Source organism: Nesoenas mayeri, assembly GCF_963082525.1.
Source record: "Nesoenas mayeri genome assembly, chromosome: 20".
NCBI classification, from domain to species: Eukaryota; Metazoa; Chordata; class Aves; order Columbiformes; family Columbidae; genus Nesoenas; species Nesoenas mayeri.
The window spans coordinates 3420962-3437280 of record NC_137569.1 but is presented as its reverse complement, the minus strand read 5'-3'; the positions used below and the strand labels follow the sequence as shown (position 1 = coordinate 3437280).

General features: G+C 39.1%; 1 protein-coding gene across 1 annotated transcript; it reads left to right on the top strand.

The window, feature by feature from the left end:
• Window positions 1–1536: 1536 nt before the first annotated feature.
• Window positions 1537–15773, top strand: TRPV3 (transient receptor potential cation channel subfamily V member 3; the record flags this gene model as incomplete). The annotated part of the gene is made up of 17 exons (XM_080356954.1): window positions 1537–1655; window positions 3832–3936; window positions 5514–5600; window positions 6341–6498; window positions 6860–7036; window positions 7237–7377; window positions 7821–8101; window positions 8422–8598; window positions 9694–9852; window positions 10324–10425; window positions 10951–11024; window positions 11706–11871; window positions 12361–12427; window positions 12788–13059; window positions 13862–13974; window positions 14605–14675; window positions 15645–15773. 17 exons carry the CDS (start codon window positions 1537–1539, stop codon window positions 15737–15739), a joined length of 2364 nt encoding a protein of 787 aa, XP_080213080.1. The 3' UTR covers window positions 15740–15773.
• Window positions 15774–16319: the final 546 nt, after the last annotated feature.

Sequence of the window (16319 nt, the reverse complement as noted above, 5' to 3'; positions counted from 1 at the left end):
CTGGAAGATGATGATGAAAGCCATTGGTCATTAAACTAAAAATACACAGAGTAAGGGAAGAAGCTTCTAAGCATAAAAAAGCTCCATTAACTCCTGTGAGATTTGCATGGATATGGTTAAAACAAGAAGTGAGCTCCGTAGGCCATATTGTCAAAAGCTCTAGCTTGGATCATGATTAAAAATGAGAAGCAGACGCTACCTCAGCGCTGTAGCAAGGTACTTCTACTGTTGTGCCCGCAGTTATTTACTTGTGCAGACTCCGAGATCTCATTTAAAATAGTCTTTGTAGCTGGGACTACACAGTCAAATCTCTGATGTGCTTTTGAAAGCTGTAGACCATGTATACAAAAGGGAATCTTTCCTCTTCTTCCTTCTCAGATTGTTTCCTTAAATCACTGCTGGTTCAGCAGTCTTTCATTATCCAGTACAACTCCAGTGCTGTCTTTGCCTGTGTTCACATCTCCTCAACGATGCAGCCTGCTCGCAAGTCACTGCTAGAATCTCTGCGGTGAAAACCAGCTGCACGTGGGGCTTTGACTTGTTCCCTGCACAGAAACCTGTTGCTGAATCTCAGGAGCTCCAGCATTGCTCACAAATGAGAGGCTCTTCCCTGGGTCCTTTGTGTGCTTTAGAGATTTTAACCTGGGTCTTTATTTCACCAGCTCTTCCTGCTACTCCCACTGACCCCCCATCTTCACACACGTACCAGCTGAGAAATAGGAAGAGAGTTACTCATTATTACTTACAGAATTCATGGTGTGGGTGTTTATGAACAGATAACGTGCATTAAGATCCTTTTGTGTCACGTGGTGGTGATTGTTCCCATCCAGAAGAGGCGCAATGTTTTCTTTTTCCCTGAAGAAATGTTGAGAAGTGTCACCAGGATACAAAAGTCCTTGATGTTATCCGTGTGTTTGCTGGGTTTTTTGGTTGTGTTTTGTTTTGGGTTTTTTGTGTGTGTTTTAGCTGAATTCAGCCTGGGCATCGTATTCAGAGTCTGTGCATTGCTCTGCTCTTCTAATATGGTGAAAACTTTCAGGGCTTTTTCTCTGTTCACATCTGAAACCTTTCTTCACACCTTATATCTGTTGCACAGATTTTCCTGGAATTTACCGCTTTTCTGCAGTTATCTTGGATGAAAGGAGACCACTTAGATTAACTGTAAATATGCACAGACTTTAGGGCTACTTATAAAAGAAGTCATTGTGCTCTTTTTGTTTCTCTAATGAACATATACTGTCATTGTGATTGGCAGACTCTCTTCAGTTTAATTTAGGTGCATGCTTGAATTTATGGTTCTTCTGGATTTATGGTATCACTATTAATGACACTTTTTTAGAACGTAATTGAATCAGTCCTGAATATAACTCTCCAACCTTGACACATAAAATGGTGTGTATGCGCATAATACCTGAAAAATGAAAAACTTTGAAAAAATACCAAAATTTGTATGAGGAGACTGTAAATAGGCAATTTGGTTGCTCTGCTTCATATGAACAGGACTTAAGTAACTGTGCTTCTATCTACTGCAGAAATATGATTAAAGATCACAGTGAAGTCGTTCCACTAATGGGCAAGAAAACAAATCCATCTGGTGTTCCTCCTTCAAACCAGCAAGAGAAAAAGCCGACTGAAAGCACTCTCACGAAGAAAAGGTAGGACTCTAGCTCATGCAGAATTTGTGCTAGAGAATTAATACAAGGGTTTGTGTTTGTGTTTAATATGAACAGGGAAATATAAGCAGTAATTCATCCCCGATACTATGCTATTGAAGTCACCTAAGCAGAGTGAGGATGAATTTTCATTCCTAAACTTTTCACTCTGTGGCTAATTACTAGCTATTACGGCGATTTTTGAAACTCTGGAGGCCTAGGCAATTGTGGCTGTTCTGACATCTATAATTCTTAATAATCAGAGGAATCACTTTCCGCAGAAAAGGCGTCATCAGTTATTTGAGACCCACTGCCTGGGTGGCCCAATTAGTCCTTCTGTCACTAAATTCAAGAAGAGAAGCAATTTGGTTGCATAAGGGGGAGCTGAGGTGTCTGAGCATCCCACAATACAACTTATTCTTCAAGAAGGGGCAATTTGATGGGAGATTGAGTAGTTATAACAAATAGTGGCAAGTATTATCCTAGCCCTCAATTACATAAGCTCATACCTCTCAATCAGTTTTGTGGCTTCACTAACAGTAACCCTGGGGTTTTTCCCACCTCTCAGCCAAGAGCTCGGGGTGTGGCTGACAACATCCCTTAACGTCAGGAACGAAGATCACGGGAATTTTAATGCAGAGGTCTAACGTGTTCTATTAATTATATGTTTCTATACTGCTGTACTTCTGCTGCTTCAAAAAATTTCCTTCTGCTGTGCCACTGAGCAGCGACTGCACTTCTAGGGGTGGCGTTTCTCACTTGACAACTTGTATCGGCAATATGCACTTTCTCAAAAGACAGCGACTTCCCCTTCTTGAAGGTCCTGGTATCTGGGTGGACTAACAGCATATAATTAAGTACAGGAAAACCAACAGACATGGTGGGAGGAGTGCTGCCAACGCTGTCAGAGCCTGACTATGTTTGTGGGCAGCGCTCCTGAGCGTGCACCACGGCCACGTAAGCACTTGGGTATTTGTTGGCAACTGTCCACCTACTCTGCACGGTGGCTTTGAGGTTTTTTTTGCCTCCCGTGGTATCCCCAGATAACCCACGTGCTGGGAGAGGTGAGGTATGTCAGCCTCCAAAACAGGGTCCACTTCATAGCTGCTGGACATCTCTTGGATGTAAAAATTTTCAGTATGAACACGCTGTTGCTGAGCCAAGGGCAGGTGATATGGTCCAGGAAAGCCCAGAGTGTGGCACTTTGGCCTTTCTGGAGCTTCATTGTGGTCTCCAACAGCCGTTTGCCTGTTGTGACAGCTCCTGCACATCATGGCCAGGAAATGCAAAAAAGCAAGATGAACCCATGTTTCAAATTGGAGACATTTTCCAGGTGACTACTGGAGCACTTTAGAAATGGAAGACAGTTTCTGAACAATAGGCCATGGGGAAATGCGCTGCATCCACCACTGAAACTCCTCTGTCTTTGGTGAAATGTAGCAATGTTTGAATGAGATCTCGTAATACCAAGCCATTGATTTTGCCTCTCAACTCTGCAGTCTTTTAAAGGGCGAAATCTTCCTTTTCTTCTCATGTTCACTTCTCTGTGTTTTTTCAAATTTAATTTATTTTTCCTATAAGTAGTAATTATTTATAGAGAAAAGAAATAGTTAAATGTCACACACTGATTGGCCAGTTACACATTCAGTCCTGGATGGTGGAAATGCCCGATGTCACTGAACATGTGACCTTTCAAACTTTCTGACTTAAAGATTATCACTGCTGATGCGTTTGAAATGATCCATCCTGATGGCTCCTGGCTGGAGAAATAGGAATTAGAATGCAGTAGATTAAAAAGCAAATGCATATGTGTGTGCAGGCACATATGTATGGCTGCTCAGTAAATGTCTGTTGTTGCATTTAGATATTTGCACAGATGTTGGGTGCAAGGCTGCTGGGGTAGCTGCTTTGACATGTCAGGATCTGATGCCATTATCTTAAAAGTTATCTTGGGATACTTTGCCAATCTGCCAGCATGAAAGTGCTGGGCTTGGTGTTGGAGGTTGGGATTTCCTCAGGGGAGAGTAGATAAGCTTCTCTTCCAGCATCCTGCTAGGCATAAAGCCAGAAAATATAAATTGACAGCCTTGTTCTAGGCATGTGCATGTAGTGCTTTGCTCATTTTATGGCTGAGCTTGCTTTTTTAACTAATATTTTTTAAATGCACTGTGTTCAACAGTTCACACTTTTTTCTGGAGATTGACGGGTTTGAAAGCAATGCAACTCCAAACAATACATCTCCGCCCGTGTTTTCAAAACCAATGGATTCAAATATTCGTCCATGGTAAGTTATAGATGCATATTCAATAGTCTTTCTTTTCAGCAGCTCCTTTTTACTTCTCCTTAGACCTCAGAGCTAAAATGTCATGTGGCTTTTCTTAGCTTTGGGTCACTTCAAAGACAGAACTCCACTGCAGGTTAGTTGTTGCTAGATGACTTACCTTTATCTACTGCTGTCATTTACACTGAACGAATCAGGCCTCAGATTTTAATAAATTCAAATTCAGGCCTGTCTTTTTTCATCTTAGCCTCTGATGATATGTTAGGACAAGTTCCATGCACCCATTTGTGTATTTTCTACTGCTTGACTACCACAGCTTAATTTAGCAAACCCTGTTCCCAGCTGTGTGCTGACACACTCCCTCTATTGCTCGTTACCAATCAAACATCACGAAGATGCCGAGTCTGAAATATTTAAACACAACCATTTATGCTGAATGAATAGAGAAAAATTACGAGTGGGAAGAATGCATTTAATTTTTTAAAATGCGTGGGATACTAACAGCCAATAATTATGATTAAGGGAAATACGCATCAAATCTAGCGGAAGCGCAGAATGACCGAATGTTTTTGTGTCTGAAGGATGTCTGGTCAGCTTTTTGGAACTAGCTGACAGTCTTATTTTGGTTTCAGAGGAGAGGTGTCCAAATTCCTCCCTCTCACAGATCTGCACAAGACGCATACGCTTTGTCACCGAATTCCTCACTGTTTTCTGCAGAGAAGTGATGGACTGAATAAGAATGGACTCTGAGCCACCAGCTTCATTTCAAAGGGAAGGGATTATCTGCAGAGCAATGCAGAATCCTTGCATTACTGTCCATATATCAATTTCATCAATAACTAATAGTTCATACTCTCTAGGTTATTAGCCTGAGGCAGTTCATCAAATCTGAAACTTACGGAAAACAAAAATAAAAGTAAGAAAAATTATAATAAATGAATTTTTAAGTCAGATATGCTTTTAGGAATGTCAGGAAATCACATGCAGCAATTACAAAGTACCAATGCCTTTGAAATCTTTTAAATTTAGGGCCCAGTCCTCTATTTCCTTTAGCTGAAGTTTCATTCAAGTCAGCTGCAAAATGTTCTTGAGTTGCCTACAGTGTACTGGATAGTAAATCTTTAGGTAAATCACTTTCTTTCAGTGCTTGCAACCCATCCATGGTTACAGATTTACCATTTGTTTCGTGGCAGATGATAAATTATACATATGAAAAAGAAGAATGTGAGCTGAAAGCATTCAGAATGATACATAAAAGGCAACGATCCTTAAAAAAAACAACAACTTCCCATGGTTTCAGGATCTGTAATGAAATTACATTGTAAAACCCAAAACTAGTTGCTTTCGTAATCGTTTTTAAAAATATAATAAAATCCTGTGGGTCTCTTTGTTTTTACCACTCACTGTAAAATACACGGGGGAGATAAAATTATGGAATTAAAAAGAACAATGTCAAATTAGGCTAATTTCAGCTCTGCTGTAGATTCTGCTTCCCAGTGTTGACTGATTCTTCATGCAATTTTCCAAAATGCCTTCCAATATCTTATTGTCTTAGCACTTTGCTTTTCTATTTTCTATAGTGCATCTGGCAATGGGGAAGATATGGATTCCCCACAGTCTCTTCAGGATGACGTGACTGAGTACAGCCCTAATGTAGACAGTTGTTGGTGAGTGAAGACATCAAATCTATTTTCAATGGATTAAATCTGTGATAGGGTAGATATTGCCTATTTTGCCTGCCATGTTTTAGAAATAAGGTCATATGTGTGCATGCATTTTTGATTTTTCAGTAGTTAAATTTTGAGATCGAGAACTCTAACCTCTGCTTTTCTCAAATCTCATATTTAGTGTGAGGATTCTTCACATATAATGTCTGTTTCCTAGATGACAACGCAGGACCTAAACACCATGCACAACTAGGCATGAGCTAGGAGTATTTTTGAGGGGAAAATACTAAATCGTACTTATTCATGAATAATGTATGATCAGGAAAATTGTGTGCGAAGATGTGAGGTTAAAAGTTCTGCTGTGAGCGGGGTGGGTGCAGCTGGAGTGCAGCATCACGTAACTTTAGGCATTGAAATAAGTGAGCTGCGGGCAGATCAGAGAAGCAGGAAGGTATTCCTTAGCCTTTGTTGTAGAAGAACGGATAAACTGGAAAAAAATGCAAAACAAAAGACTTGAAAAATGTACATTTTTATTATAAAAACCCTCTCAATAACCACTTATCTGCAAATAAACAATCTGCAGAAACATTCTGAGATTCTTACCAAAATGCATATGGAAGGGGGGCAAGTGTACCTGGCTGGGGCAAGTAATTGTATTTTTGTTTTCCTCTTATGTAAAAAAATAAAATAAACCATAGCAAAGTGAATCAGCAATTTCATTATTATTTCTTATAATTCAGTGCTAACATATCTCAAGGACCTGAGCAGACTCGCGCCCGGAAGAAGTTGAAAAGATACATATTTCGGGCAGTGTCTGAGGGGAATATAGAAGAACTGCAGTGTCTGCTCACAGAGCTGAAGGAACGAGCAAACGCATGTACAAACATGACTGTGCCGGGTAAGCTGGGGAGTTACCTGAGGGAAGATTGTTCTGGTGGCATATGTGTAGTCCAACACTTGGAAATATCTCTGTGCAAAGAGTTTTGGGTCTGTCTGGAGTTATCGTGGCAATGGGATGTCCAAAAAAGAACCCAGTTACATTGGCTGCTTTATTAATTAGCACCACATCTCTGAATGTATCGTCTTGCCAAGTATATGTAGCTTAAATACAAAGTGAACAGGATGGAGTAATTGTCTGGCAAGTAATTTATGTTCATATATATCCCTTAGTTTCCACCAGTAATAAACAAAAGATTAGAGTTATTTTCCATCCACTTTAATAAATAATGATGATCTGATCTCAAAATTCACTCTTGTAGATTATCTGATGAAAAAATTCACAGCTTTAGACACTGGCAAAACTTGTCTGATGAAAGCTCTGCTGAACATCAACCAAAACACAAATGATGTAGTGAATATGCTACTGTCCTTCACAGAAGAAAATGGTATTTCTGAGAGATTTATCAATGCAGCATACACAGAAGAGGCGTATAAAGGTATTGCCATCTGATACCAATTTCAGGTATATGGTTAAATATACCACCCACAAAAGTAATGTTTCTTCAAACATTGTAATGATGGTTTAAATTCCTAAAACAACTTTTGTTCATTATCACTGGTGCTATCCATTGTGAAACATCATAATTGTTTTGCGTATAAGACATTCAACGCTAAATACCTGTGTGTGTTGTTGCAGGCCAGACAGCTCTAAATATTGCCATTGAAAGGAGACAATATGAGATAACTCGGAGCCTTATAGAAAAAGGAGCTGATGTCAATGCTCATGCCCAGGGTATTTTCTTTAATCCCAAACATAAGCATGAAGGCTTTTATTTCGGTAAGTGGAAATGCGATCTCTCTGGAAAAGGTGGGAAGGAATTACCCAAGCAATTCAGACAGTATGAAAGGCAAGGGTGAATCATTTACTGCAGCTAAACCTAGATTAGGTAACTTGTATCATAGGATTTAAAAGTGGCATAGTACCTTTTGTGAAAGTGACTTGTAGTGTATTATAAGCACTCAGAAATAATGGCAAAACATTTACCAAAACAATGTAAATGCTTGAATGACAAATAAACTGCAACAAGTCTGATTCTGAATATTTTTCTCCAAATGCTTTCATGCAAATTAAGAGTTTTTAAAACAAAAACTAAATTCAATACAATCAATATGTAAATGCGCTTTCGTATATTAAGATGTGTAACACAGCCACTGTTTTATAATATCATTCGAATGCTTGTAATAAAACCTGAATGCATGTTACGTTTTATAATTTTGCAGGTGAAACTGCACTGGCGTTAGCTGCATGTACCAATCAACCAGACATAATTCAGCTGTTAATGGACAATACCAGGACTAATATTTCTTCTCAGGATTCCAGAGGAAACAATATCCTCCATGCATTAGTTACTGTGGCAGAGGACTTAAAAACCCAGAATGACTTTGTAATCAGAATGTATGATATGATTTTGTTGAAAAGTAAAGACAAAACTTTGGAAACAACAAGGAATAAGGAAGGTTTGACACCACTACAATTAGCTGCAAAAACTGGGAAATTAGAGGTGGGTATCATTTCAGTAACATCTGAGAGAAATTAAATCTGAGTTAAAGCCAATTATGTACTCAGATGTTAGTACTCTGTTGTGTAGTTTTCCATGCTGGTTATACTGTAATTTTCTTCAAAATACAAGCAAATATTTCCATTGCAATGTTGCTTCTACCCTTCAAGGTTTCCCTCACTGAATAACAGAATTACAAATGCATAGAATTTCAGTACTGTAGCAAATGTAATAGTTAAAAAGTCGGGGGTTGGCAAGCGTGTATGTGCTTTCTCCTTTCCCTTGAACGCATCTGCTTACAAATGGTTCTGTTAATGTTCTAGATTCTGAAATACATCCTGAGCAGAGAGATAAGAGATAAGCCTAACAGGAGCCTGTCAAGAAAATTCACAGACTGGGCTTATGGGCCGGTTCAATCTTCTCTTTACGATCTGACAGAACTAGATACCACCGCAGACAATTCAGTGTTGGAAATTATTGTCTATAATACAAATATTGGTGTAAGTTGCCTCTTTCTATTTTTTTTTTTCTAGCAGTACACTCACTTCAGATGTGTTGGCCTACACATTTGACTGAATTACTTCTAAAACAGTAATATTTGGAAAAACAGTAATAATTCCATAAAACTTCTGTAGGAAGCAAGACCAGAAGTTCATGTTACAGTTTTAGCTCAATCATAATTTACCAGGTTACGGCAGGTTATCCCAGCATGAGTCAGATAATTGTCCCATTGTCAGGTTGGGGTCTGACATATCACAGAATCACAGAATGTCAGAGATTGGAAGGGCCCTGGAAAGCTCATCCAGTGCAATCCCCCCATGGAGCAGGAACACCCAGATGAGGTTACACAGGAAGGTGTCCAGGCGGGTTGGAATGTCTGCACAGAAGGAGACTCCATAACCTCCCTGGGCAGCCTGGGCCAGTGTCTGCCACCCTCACTGAGAAGAAGTTTCTTGTCAAATTTAAGTGGAACCTTTTGTGTTCCAGTTTGAACCCATTACCCCTTGTCCTACCATTGGTTGTCACTGAGAAGAGCCTGGCTCCATCCTCCTGACACTCATCCTTTATGTATCTGTAGACATTAATGAGGTCACCCCTCAGTCTCCTCTTGTCCAGCTCCAGAGCCCCAGCTCCCTCAGCCTTTCCTCACACGGGAGATGCTCCACTCCCTTCAGCATCTTTGTTGCCCTGCGCTGGACTCTCTCCAGCAGTTCCCTGTCCTGCTGGAACTGAGGGGCCACAGCTGGACACAATATTCCAGATGTGGTCTCACCAGGGCAGAGTAGAGGGGCAGGAGAACCTCTCTGACCTACTGACCACCCCCTTCTAATCCACCCCAAGATGCCATTGGCCTTCCTGGCCACAAGGGCCCAGTGCTGGCTCATGGTCATCCTGCTGTCCCCAGGACCCCCAGGTTGCTTTCCCCTATGCTGATATATGATGTGTTAGGGCCTGAGCATCCATGTGTTTCTAGATCAGCAAGGACAGATACTGAATGCAATACAGAAAAATAAATGCCTGGAATGATTTCAGTTTCCTTACAAGTGGCAAATTCAAATACTTTTTTGTTTTCTTCTCTCCCCCGCAACCTCCAGAACCGTCATGAAATGCTGACTCTGGAGCCTCTGAATTCACTCCTGCGAATGAAATGGAAGAAGTTTGCACGGCACATGTTTTTTATATCATGTTGTTTTTATTTCCTGTACAATGTAACACTGACGTTAGTTTCCTACCACAGGCCTAATGAAAATGAAGTGAGTCCAGCAACTTAACCTTGGCAAATTTTACTGCTTTAAAATGCAAGAGTATTTCCTGAGTTGTATTTAAAATGCTGAACCAAAAACATATATAAGAATATCTGTCTGTAGTCAGACTGTAGTGAGACCAGGTTCTCCCACATCAGGTCTTCATATCTGAAAAGTGGTAATAGAGGAGATAATTGCATTTACATTTTGTGAAAATGACCCAAAATACAAATACGTATTAGGAAGACAAGTAGTTAAATTTCTAAAAGTGTGAAGAGACAGTTGTTTTTTTTTTTTTTAATTTTAAGAAAGAAACTTCTGCTATTTCATATATATGTGTAGGGGGCCATTTCTATAAATCCACCATGAAGAAAAATCTCTGTGAAAGGAAAGAATTTGGATACCCAGAGAGCTCCATACATGAGGCTACCTGTTAACTGTGCCCTTTGCTCAGTCTTTCTCTTTGGACCTGTCTTGCAGGCTCCACCGTATCCCCTGGCTCTGACGCGTGGCGTGGGATGGCTGCAGTTATCAGGACAGGTGATGGTTATGTTAGGAGCAATATTTTTAGCCATAAAAGAGGTGAGTTCATTTAATAGCAAAAGCACGACAAAATAGCTAAAGAGCTGCCCTAGATTTATGAATACACCGCTGATGATGTTGGAAATACGTTTGGACTATCTTTACATGTGTAATGTCTGAAAGTCACTTGTCTAAAATGTCTAAAAGCACAATATGTCACTTATCCAGAATTACTAGGAATATATATTTGAATATAACTGTATTATTCTGTGAAACAAATATGAAGGGTTTTTCCTTTCAAATTCTCAAGATGGAGATTTTATATTTGTATAACATCTATGTTGTCACATAACTGGCTTTAAAGACACGGTTGAATTAGAACTTGTAATGGGGAAAAACCCTAGGGTATAATTTTTACCATATGCTATATGTAATTAAAACCAGTAACTAACTGTTAAATTGTGCCAGAGATGGCAGAAATTTAAACTTGGAGCTTACAGCCCTATAGAAAGATTTTGAAAAATCAGCTTTGAGGCCCGTTTTCTCTTACTCCCGTCTCTGTATTTTCTGTATCTGTCTGCACAGAGTGTCGCCATCTTCCTGCTCAGGCCCTCAGACCTGCATTCGATTCTCTCTGATGCATGGTTCCACTTTGCATTGTAAGTCTGTCATGCATGTATTTCATACTGTATATAAAATGCTTATTTATCTCATGGTCGCAGAGAACATACCCCTGTAGCAGATGCTAATTTTTTCCTCTAGATTATCAATTTTTAGAAGGATGGGTGTAATCTTGCATACAGCTTTTCTGTAATACACATTAATGGCTGTGTAGGTCAGTAACAATACTGGGGGTTGATGTGGACAGACTGGAATCTTTTTCCAAACTACAGTAGTGTCTTTAGCTTATCTTTGGAGCTGTATACAGAGAAATGTGTTTAAGAACCCTGGTTAATAAAGCAGATCCAGTTTCACACTCCTCTTGACTCCTTCAAGGAGGAAAAATACATCTTCAAGATACAATTAAGAATTATTAATGTCTTTGTCAGCAGAATCTGCATTGACCAGCTGTTTTGGGGAGAACAGTTCCCTTAAAGTAGCTTTAATAAACATAATACTACCTGTACTTATCTATAATACATAATACTACCTGTTAATATACAACCTGTACTTATCTATTTCATTGTGAAACTATAATGGTGACATTAATGGGGGGAAAAGAATGCAATATGAATTTAGAATTGGGATGCAAAGAAGTCTTGTTTTTATAATTTTCCAATATGTTGTTGGTTTTGTGCTAGTAATGTCCTTTTTACATACATGTGTTTATTTTTTAACAGTTTTATACAAGCTTTGCTTGTGATCTTCTCTGTCTTTTTGTACTTGTTTTCCTACAAAGAACACCTGGTGTGTCTTGTTTTGGCAATGGCCCTGGGATGGGCTAATATGCTCTATTTCACCAGAGGCTTCCAGTCCATGGGCATTTACAGTGTTATGATTCAAAAGGCAAGTTCGTTTTGTTTTGTTTATCTGCCTTATGATATGATACAGTCCAAATCAAGCATATTCAGCAATTCAGATGTATTTTATAGCTCATACTGGAATTTCCTATTTTCAGTTTATACATATTATTTCAGTAGACTACACTATATAACTTCAATGGCAGAAACTAGTTTATATCTTAAAAATAACATTTTATGATATTAAATATGTAAGTAACTTAGGTTTTTCGGCTAATGTAATTCTGCTATTTAATTGCATCATATGCTATAATGCCTATATTGTACCGAGTTAGTTGCCTTTGGAAGTACACAAAACAGCGGCTCTCAGTCATGAGAGGAGAAATCAGAACTAAATCTTCATTGGTTTCTCACTGATACTACAGCCAGTTTGTGTAATGAAAGTTCCTTTAGTGTGTACCACACCTGCAGAATTCATAAGCATAAAACTAGTTCTCAGTTTTCATTTCTGATAAATATTTAATTCAATTTTTAGGTCATCCTGCAAGATGTGATAAAATTTTTAGTTGTCTATATCGTGTTTTTGCTGGGATTTGGCGTAGGTAAATATCACGGGAGAAAAGCGCTGATGCTCTGTGTGAGTAGAAATTTTAGCATTATTATGAATAAGAACCCTATTGTCATGCTGAGAGCTCATGTTGGGATTTCTTCTGGATGTTAAAAAGCCGAGTTTAGAGATCTAAGCTGTCTAGAGACTATCTGAACAGATAAGTAATTTGTCTCTTTCTCGGTTGCCTGCAATTTCATCTGGACGTGGGCTCTTTCTGCTTCCTGGGTATCCATCGCCTGCCTGCTGTGTTTGTTACTGGGCAGCTCTAGCTCATTTTGAATTCTTTAGGATAAAATGCCATGTATACATAAAGCATTATTGTGATTAACATTTTCTTGTGCTTTCTTCTCAGCTCTTGCTGCACTGATTGACACTTGTCAAAATGGCAGCGAATGCCATTCCAACAGCAGCCTCGGACCTGTTCTGATGGATCTTTTCAAGCTCACCCTAGGACTGGGTGATCTGGAGATCCAACAAAATTCCAAGTATCCTGTACTATTTCTTCTGCTCCTTATAACTTACGTTGTGTTGACTTTTGTTCTCCTCTTGAACATGCTGATTGCGTTAATGGGAGAAACAGTGGAAGATATTTCTAAAGAGAGTGAGCACATCTGGAAACTTCAGGTTTGTTTTTTAGTTTGCTTAGTGAAGTATAAATGTATCGGCTGAGCTCGCTTGAGCTGTACCTATGGTGACTTGTCACGCTGACAGCAGGGTTTAGGTACTAACAATGATAATCCCCATTTCTATATGTGTACAAAGAATAGAAATAGCTAGTTTTAGTATTAGGTTATCCTGCTAACTTCAGAATTAACAACTATCTTAAAGGTAATCTTATGGCTCAGATTTTCAGCTTCATGCACTGTCCTGTACCTTTGTGACAGTCATTCCCCTTGATATATCACCAGGAAGGTGCATTTCATTATCTGCCCAGAAATCCATAACACAGCATGCTCGGCTATTCCATCCCTTGAGCCTGAGCAATGCGTGAGTTCATTCCAGTTTCTCGCACCTTCTCCAAGCCTGGTCTTTACCAAGGCTACACAGCTCCAAGTCTCAAGCCACCATCGAGAACACAGTCATCATTAGGGCTGGGGTTGTTTCCTATGGCGGGCAGCATCCCGCTGCAGGTTCTGCATATCCCTGCGGCAGGGTGGTGCATGAAGGTGTTACCATTAAACCCCGAACACCAAATTCAGAGAGAGATTTCTTGATTCTTGTCTGGGTGTTCCTTCTGTGCTGGGGCTAAGTAGAGAAAGCTGTGGGCTCCCTACCTGCACACACCAAATAATGAGTGTTGGAATCTGTGTTAATTATGGACAGAGGCAGGACATATAACAGTGGAATGTGCAAACTGGATATGCTATGGAATCAGACCATTTTGACTATAGTTAACCATACTCGTGTTACTGTTTCTTGTTAATAGAGAGCAAGAACTATTTTGGAATTTGAAAAATTCTTACCAAAATGTCTGAGGAAAAAATTCCAACTGGGAGAACGGTGTAAAGTGGCTGAAAATGACACCAGGGTGTGCTTAAGGTAAAGCAAAGGTACAATACTGTGCTGTCTGTTCTGCTCTGTATGTTTCTTCAAGGATATTTCTCCTCAAAGGCCTCTTGAAAATATTTCTACATCCCTACAAATTATATTAGATGTACAAATATCCAGTTATTTCTTTTCACTTGTAACCAGTTGTTTTAAAAAAGGAAAATTTATAGAGTTTTTAATGTAGACAATTTTTGGTAAGAAAACAGATTTTCACCCTCGTATGTTTTTAATGTAAAGCATTAAGTCTGCTCGCAGTAAATGTCACTTTGTTATAATCTCTTTTGAATGTTAGCTTAAAAGTAATTGCATTTAAATTGATTGCTAATTGATGATTCCTACATTAAAGAAAATATTACTATGCTGTTTTATGATAAATACTTAAAGATTTAAGGCGAGTTTCAAGACACTACTCATAATAAGTGAAATTATAAAGTAGTCTTAGTATTATTCTAATCTTCATATAGTACACAACACTGCAAAAGACATTCGGCCTTTTAGCAAAGCAGGTGTTGATAGTGAGGTGTGACAATGCCAAGAAGGAATAAAGAAATAACAGAAGTGCAGCTGTGTAGCTGGGAGATAATGCATGCTAATAACACTATTTATATACAATATAAACAGGATTAATGAAGTGAAATGGACCGAGTGGAAAACACATGTTTCATTTATTAATGAAGATCCAGGGCCAACAGGTACTGCAGAATTTTATGACACCCTATTTGTGAAATTGTTTTTTTCTTATAAATCCTTTGATATAGTTTCATACCTTTAACAATATAAACTCTCATAATCTGTATATTCAACCACACTTTACTGCTAGGGAAACTCATGGCTAATACTGTAGGGGTGTTCAATTATTTTTACAAATTTGGAGAGAGGGCTGATTACAAACTCTCATTATTTACACCTTGACACTGAGACATTTGTTTTACCTTTATTTTTCTCTAAGCAGTTACACTTGATCTAAGTTTTACATTCTGCTGTGGCATTTGAAAGGTCTGAGGCCAGAGAACTTTTTAAGAGACAGAAAATTTGTCAAGAAGTTCACAGAATCCCAGAATGTCAGGGATTGGAAGGGACCTCAAAAGCTCATCCAGTGCAATCCCCCCATGGAGCAGGAACTGGAACCTGGGGTTGTCATAAAGTACTTTTAGTCCTTGAATAGTTACATCTAGAATTGCAAAATCTGGCAAGAAATCGGCCTGATTCTCCCTGACAGCGCTACAGTCTGCTGGTTTTAACCCTAGAACATTCACATTTATGCTTTGTGATATATATTGGACAACAAGCTGCCCGTTGTGAATGTTGACCAGGAAATTCAAGATCCCCACCTGCTGACGGTGTTGGAATCGTAGCAGAGACATGAGCTGAGTTTGGGGTGTCGGGTGTCAGAGTTAAGGACAGGGACTTTTGAGGACCTGGGAGCCTTGTTCTGGAGTTTGTTCTTGAGTCAGTTAGCATGTATATTGCTTAGCAGAATGATCTCGGTAATAGCGAAAAGGGGCAGACAGAAAAATTCCTGTATAAGATATGGTAGTAAACTGACAACTTGCTGCTTAAATAAATGCATGTTTTTTAACAAAAAATAGACATGCAAAAACTCGATCTTCCGTGTACAGTTTCTACCATATCCTGTTTGTTTATAACGCATTTTTTTGCAGATCCAAGCAGAGTTCAAGATAATTCAAGGACTAATAGCAAAAATACCCTGAATACGTTTGAAGAAACGGATGATTTGCCTGAAACTTCTGTTTAGTTGTGCTGGTTTTGAAATGCGGTCGTTCGGAAGGTTAAAAGCATCAGCAGGGGAGGCTGAAAGCTTTGTTGATATTTTGGACAGCTGTAACCAGCTGGAACACAAACTTTCAGTGACGCGGTCTGATTACTTTAACCCGTTTAATCAGGGCAGCTAAAATAAAATGGACTATTTCACTGGTTCAGTTTTGAGCCTCTTGAAAGCCGTTGCTGTCCAAGTTTGTGTGACGCTACTCAGATTTGGCCCTAGACTTTTTTCCTGCATTATAAAGGTCAAATATGAGATATTTCTTCCTTTTGGGGAACATTAAGATCGTCGTGATCCCAGTCGGCTGTCTTTAGTTTCGGAATCTTAACTCATGAGAAACATTTTGTACACTGAAAAAAGTTGTTGTGGTGAAAAGAAAAGCATTTCAACTCTGAAGACTACCAAATGAAGTACGTTATTCTGAAATAACAATGTTCTGGATACATTTGAAGCTTTTCTATTGACTGTCAGTGTTACTGGAGGCTTGATCCCGCAAGCTGGAGAAAACCTCGTCAGGTCTCATTAGCTTTGCCTGATGTTTTCCTGTGTGTAA